The sequence below is a fragment of the Ascidia mentula genome, chromosome 1 (genome assembly GCF_947561715.1).
Source record: "Ascidia mentula chromosome 1, kaAscMent1.1, whole genome shotgun sequence".
NCBI lineage: Eukaryota > Metazoa > Chordata > Ascidiacea > Phlebobranchia > Ascidiidae > Ascidia > Ascidia mentula.
The window spans coordinates 27,729,979-27,736,019 of NC_138566.1; the positions used below are offsets into that span (position 1 = coordinate 27,729,979).

At 36.0% G+C, this 6,041-nt stretch overlaps 1 protein-coding gene across 2 annotated transcripts; it reads left to right on the plus strand.

Annotated features, from left to right (window-relative positions):
- The first annotated feature begins 54 nt into the window (after positions 1 to 54).
- On the plus strand, positions 55 to 5,848 carry LOC145917901 (leukotriene A-4 hydrolase-like). Of its 2 annotated transcripts, none has more exons than XM_083003209.1 (17): positions 55 to 258; positions 949 to 1,079; positions 1,581 to 1,701; positions 2,369 to 2,437; positions 2,531 to 2,641; positions 2,693 to 2,818; positions 3,083 to 3,223; positions 3,297 to 3,320; positions 3,404 to 3,474; positions 3,589 to 3,674; positions 3,785 to 3,810; positions 4,164 to 4,308; positions 4,513 to 4,616; positions 4,781 to 4,906; positions 4,970 to 5,065; positions 5,253 to 5,440; positions 5,647 to 5,848. In XM_083003209.1, the coding sequence occupies exons 1-17, from the start codon at positions 106 to 108 to the stop codon at positions 5,759 to 5,761; spliced, it is 1,833 nt and encodes a 610-aa protein (XP_082859335.1). In that variant the 5' UTR covers positions 55 to 105; the 3' UTR covers positions 5,762 to 5,848. The 2 variants fall into 2 exon arrangements, with proteins under 2 accessions (XP_082859335.1, XP_082859336.1); XM_083003210.1 differs by lacking the exon at positions 3,785 to 3,810 and adding an exon at positions 3,849 to 3,874.
- Positions 5,849 to 6,041: the final 193 nt, after the last annotated feature.

The following is a 6,041-nucleotide window of genomic DNA, read 5'->3' on the forward strand; positions in this document are numbered from 1 at the left end:
TATAGAGGGCGCTATGCTTTGTAGCCATCAAGGGGATTTCCTCTGTGTACTACAGCAAACTTCCAGTTAATCCAACGTAACTTGTTGTAAAACGACTCATGCAACATGGTGAGTGGAGACCCAACGTCGTATTCAAACATAAATGATTTGAAAACTTCAAACATTGCCATTAACTGGAAAGTGGATTTCATCAAGAAAACACTCAAAGGCTACGTCGACTTGGAGTTCAACGTATTAAAGGATGACGTCACATCTGTGGTAAGGGATGACGCGCATTGTTTAAAAGTTTTAGATGAAGTAAAAATATTTAGGTTTTGCAAAAGTTACTTTGTATCGTCTAATGCAGGCGATTCTTCTGTGACCTCATTATGACATTCTGAGTAGAATCCAATATAATTAGGTTGGAAAAAAGTGTGCACCAAAGCTTTTGTGTTGGTGGGTGCAGGTCAATGGTTCTTACCCAGAGTGGCGTCAACCATTTCTCATTGGGGGTGCAAGCTCTGCAACAAAACTTAATTTTTTGTAGTGACTTTAATGACCTATGCTGTCCGTCATATGTTTTTAGTGTCGGGAAAAAAATCTTGAACTTTACATGAGAAATCCACATGTTACTGTTATGTCACAAAAAAGCATTGCATCACAAAAACACCATTTTTATGATTCATCTGTTTCGCCACAAACCGTTACTAAAGGGAGGCTTGATGGAGAAAAGGTTATGAATCAGTGGTGTAGGTGGACCTTTGTGGCAAAATTCTTAGTTACATTTTTACCCCATTGTGTGATTTTATACATTTTGTGAACACCTTGATTTGTGTATGCGTTCCAAACACACACAAGTTTGGTAAATTCTTCTTGCTTGCTGGATTGCAAAGCATAGATTACAAACTCTTTTTTGCCTGCTTACTTAGCATTACCTCCATTCTTGCCAATTAATTTTAAATTTTCCAGGTTCTTGATTCTAAAGATCTTAATGTGACAAAAGTAACAAATGGTGCGACTGATCTTGTTTTTAAAATTGGTGAAAAACATTCAGCGTTTGGTTCACCCCTCGAAATCAAACTACCGACATCAATAAACAGGTGAAAAAAGTTATCAAATTTGTAATAATTGTGTAAACGTAAGTATGTTGCAACAACAGTAAACATCATCAGTTTCTGATAAAAAACAAGCATATTAAAGTATGCTTGCAATTGATTTCTATGTTTTAAATGGAAAGCAGAATTTTCTTATATGTTTGAAAATACCAATCATTGTATGTTTGTAATGATAACGTGTAGCACTGTGCATCTGCATAGTTGGTACACCAGTACCAGACAGATGCTGTTTGTTTTGTCAAGATAATTGCATTTGTGCCCAACCTTTGTTTGCTCCTTCATAAATCACTCACTGCATTGTAAAGTTAATGTTTGATCTCAGAATAAGAAACTCAGTGTAATTTTTAACTAACATGCATTGGTTTCAATGTTAAAACATTTATTTCATGTTGTGGTAATCTTGCTAGAGGTATGGTTTGAACACTTTTTTACTCAATGATTAATGTTGACAACTTTGCAATAATCTTTTTTGTAACATGTTTTTAGTGGAACCAAGTTAATGCTGCATATAGAATATGAAACATCAGCAAATGCTTCAGCCCTCCAGTGGTTAAACCCACAACAAACTGCCGGAAAAAAACACCCATACATGTTCAGTCAATGTCAGGTAGTTCTTGGCAATAATTGGATTAATATTTGTATTGTGTATAAGCTGCAGACAGATGGCCACTGTTTCGACCTAAAAGGTCTCATCAGTGCAGCTGGTGTGACTATCAGACGACTTTGCTGACTGATGAGACCTTTTAGGTCGAAACAGTGGCCATCTGTCTGCAGCTTACACAATTCATATTATTGGCTCCAAATTGCTCATAATATTTGTATGTTTGTTTGTTAACTTATTACAGAATCAAAAAATCTAATCATGTGTTTTTTGCGCAAAAAACAACAATAAAGGTGAACATTACAAAAGAAATAAAATGGCATGGGCACCGATAAAACCATAAAGGTTATTAAAGTAGGCGCCCATGTTTAAAAAAATCCCAAGACTGCAAAGCAGATTGGAAGTGAAATTTATTTAAATGACAACGAAGAAAAACAAAATCCTGATTCGAAAAAGAGACAAAAAAACTCCCACGTTCGAAAATGTTATCCGACTCCTTTCCATAAAAAGTTTGAATAAAGGTGAAAGGAAAACAAAGAACTAGATGCTTCATGTAAACCCACAACCACAGACACCAACCAAGCATTCAGTATTAAGTTTCTTGTAACCTTCCAGGCCCAGTTACAAACTTTTGTTTGAAATTCAAACATGAAAGTATTTTGTTTCAACCCAGGCAATCCACGCTAGATCGATCCTCCCCTGCCAAGATGCCCCCTCAGCCAAAGCCCCGTACTCTGCACAGGTTCGTGTGTTCCATATCCACTGTTTTTACCAAACAACTGACTCTGTTTGTTCAATTAATCAAGTTTAACTACACGAGCTATATTAACATCAGGTAACTGTGAGTCACCCCTTGGTGGCACTGATGAGTGCCATCGCTCATGGAAGTGAGGAAAGTGTCAATGGGAATGGGGACAAGCTTGTCACATACAAGTTCAAACAGGAGGTAAATGATCAACACAAAATATTTGTTGTTTTGTTGATGTTTCTGTTGTAGGTTCCGATGCCGTCGTACTTGATTGCGATCGCTGTTGGTTTGTTGGAAAGTCGGGAAATTGGACCTCGGACAAAAGTGTGGTCGGAAAAAGAGTTTGTGGAGAAGTCGGCAGAAGAATTTAGTGAGGTTCGTTATTGTTCCATCATAATACAAAACAAAGGCACATCTCATTTACACAAAACCATGACATTGTCGTTTGTCTTTTATGATTAATTGTGTGCTTTTGTTCTGTTGGTTTTATTCACTGAAAAGTTCCAACAAAATATTTTCTTTAAATTACCATTCTTTATGTTTTGTTTTATATGTTGTGTAGAGTTTTTGTCGTCCATTATATAATGGAAAAATACTAATAGTTGTACTGAACAAATAAAAACTTGCCATGTTTTGTAGACAGAAAAAATGATTTCAACAGGAGAAGAACTTGGAGGTCCTTATGTATGGGGTCGTTACGACTTGTTGGTTCTTCCTCCTTCCTTTCCTTATGGAGGGATGGAGAATCCATGTCTGACCTTTGTCACTCCAACTCTGCTTGTAAGTAATATATTTGGGAAGTTGTGTCACAGGTGACGCCGTTAATTTATTATTTTAATAACTTTGTTTTTAGGCTGGAGACAAATCACTTGCAAACGTAAGTTGATGTTTTTGTTTCAGACAAAAAATTGTGAATTATTTTTTGAATAAGTTAAATTTGAGGTAAATGTTTGAATGAAGGTTGTGGCTCACGAGATCGCTCACAGTTGGACGGGGAACTTGGTAACCAATCACACGTGGGAAGATTTCTGGTAAGTTTCAATGTAAAGTCAATTACTGACACTTTCTGAAATAGTTTCGGTAATATATATATATATATATATATGTTGTTGGAGCATTTGTGAATAACTTGCTTTTCTTTCAAGGTTAAATGAAGGTCACACAGTGTTTTTGGAAAGAAAGATTGTATCCCGTCTACATGGAGAAAAAATGAGGCAGTTTCAAGCTTTGAGTAAGTTTATTTGAAGAATCTTGTGATAATTCGGATACTACTTTAAAATATGTTTAAACTGGCTGTGAAAGTCTTTTTACTAAATTATATTTCACTACTTTCGTTTTCAGTTGGACTTGGATCTTTAAAATATGCAGTAAGTCAGAACCTTGAAGTCTAGTTTTTGTTTTTTAGATGGTCTTACTGATTTGCAAGGATCTGTAAGTTACATTTTGTGATGATGTTAGAATTTAAACTGATAACTCCCAACCAATAATTAATCAAATCAGATTTTGAGTCTACTCCGAATCAATTAAATATATTCAGTCAAACCTATGAATTTTGCAATCACATCCAAAATTGACACAATTATTTTCACCAAACCACAACAGATAATATTTTATCAATGTTTCAATTCATTTAATTTGAAAAACATTAATAATTATACAAATCCAATTGTACTTTTCTCTGGGCAAAATGATTGATTTGAACTGCGATAATCTCTTGTAGATCGATGTGTTTGGATCAAACCATCCTTTCACTCATCTTGTTATAAAACTCGATGGAGTTGATCCTGATGACTCTTTCTCCTCCATCCCTTATGAGAAAGGACATACTTTGCTCTTCCACCTCGAGACTCTTCTTGGAGGACCAGGTACGTTACAAAGGCAACAAGCCACAATGGTTCGTTGTTTGTGTCGGTAGAAAAGTTCCCACAATCAATCGCACAGAAATACGTATGTGGGGAATTACCCAGAACAAAATGTTTGAACAAAATACAGCATTTGTCTGCTGACCTCCCTGGTGATATCATCATGGTTTAGGGGAACCACCTTCACTTTGTGTTTGTTGATTTCAGAAAAGTTCGAGCCCTTCCTTAGAAGTTACATCGACAAATTTAAATTCAAGACGGTATCGACCGCACAGTGGAAAGAACATTTGTATGAATTCTTCCACGACCAGGTACAAAAATTTATGTGAAAATATTGATGTTGAACCTGAATAACTGATGAACACAACAAGTGTCCAATCTTTAATGTCACCAAACCAATTTTTGGAATGGATTTCAGCTCTTTATCCTAACTTAAATATTTTTGATAAAACAACTTATGATAAATTTTCTTCAGCGTTCAATTCTTGACTCACTGGATTGGGATGCATGGTTTAACAGCCCAGGACAGCCCCCGGTTATTCCCCAGTATGACAAAACTCTCTCAATGGAATGTACTTCATTGGCTGAAAGATGGAGTAAAGTGAGTTGAATTTACAATTTCTGTTTGTATAGTTTGAAGTGACAAATTTTTTACTTTTTTCAGGCAAATGTTGAAGATCTTTCTGGATTCCAACCAGGAGATCTCACCAAATTTTCATCATGGCAAAAGATAGAATTTCTAAGTCAACTTTTATGCAAGGTAAAAATTACCACCAAGTTTTAAAGTTAGTAAAAGTGCTTTTCTTTGGCCGAAATAACTTTATCCGTAACACAGTTTTTTTGTTGAAGTTTTTGTGTAAAAGCTACATTTTTGTGACCAAAAAATCTCAAATAAAGTTACTGAAATGTGACAATTTTAATATAAATATTTTAATTGTTTTCCACAGGATCCACTGACGCCAGAACATGTGGCTGCGATGGACAAATGTTACAATTTCTCGAAGGAGGGAAACTCTGAGATAAAGTTTCGATGGAACAGACTCGGAATTCGTGCAAAATGTGAAGCAAGCATTGAACCCTCCCTCAAGATGGTGGTGGATCAAGGTCGTATGAAGTTCACTCGTCCCTTGTTCAGGTGATAAATTTGTTCGTTTGAAATAACATCATCCTCAGGAAAAAATATGTGTAGCAATGTTTGGTATTTGTCAGAAAATTGAATGAAGCACGAACGAAACCGCAGCAAAATAATGTTTGGTTCACTTTCTCCACATGAACTATGATTACAGCCCCCCCCCCTCCATCTGCCCATTTTTTGCGTTAATGAAATATTTTTGTGTTCAGGGACTTGGGAAGTTGGGATAGAAGCAGACAAGCGGCAATCGATGTTTTCCGTGCTAACAAATCCTGCATGCACAACACTGTCGCTCAACATATTGAGAAGGATCTCAAATTGTGATTTTGATTCATTCCAGATCATGAGGAATTGTAGAAATTTCGTTAATTGTTTTGTTGATTTTCTGTGAGTAAACGAGAAATATGCATATTTCAATGAAGTAAAATATTTGCAATGTTACCAATGGGCAGCGGGGGGTTATCATCTCATTTTCATAATGTGCGTTGCAAAGTTTCAGTCTTAGTTCTTCTGTGTATTCGTGCAAAGAGGGGATCTCCCTATAGGGGCTATGTTGTATTTTCCTCAAATTAACAGTGCCATTAGAAGCACTTTTTACATTATG

Bases quoted from the DNA above. Each gene is read 5' to 3' on its own strand.
- LOC145917901 (XM_083003209.1), top strand. From the start codon at position 106: ATGGTGAGTGGAGACCCAACGTCGTATTCAAACATAAATGATTTGAAA. The intron at 2,438-2,530 runs GTTCGTGTGTTC...TATTAACATCAG, and splicing joins AAGCCCCGTACTCTGCACAG to GTAACTGTGAGTCACCCCTT. The intron at 5,441-5,646 runs GTGATAAATTTG...TTTTGTGTTCAG, and splicing joins TTCACTCGTCCCTTGTTCAG to GGACTTGGGAAGTTGGGATA.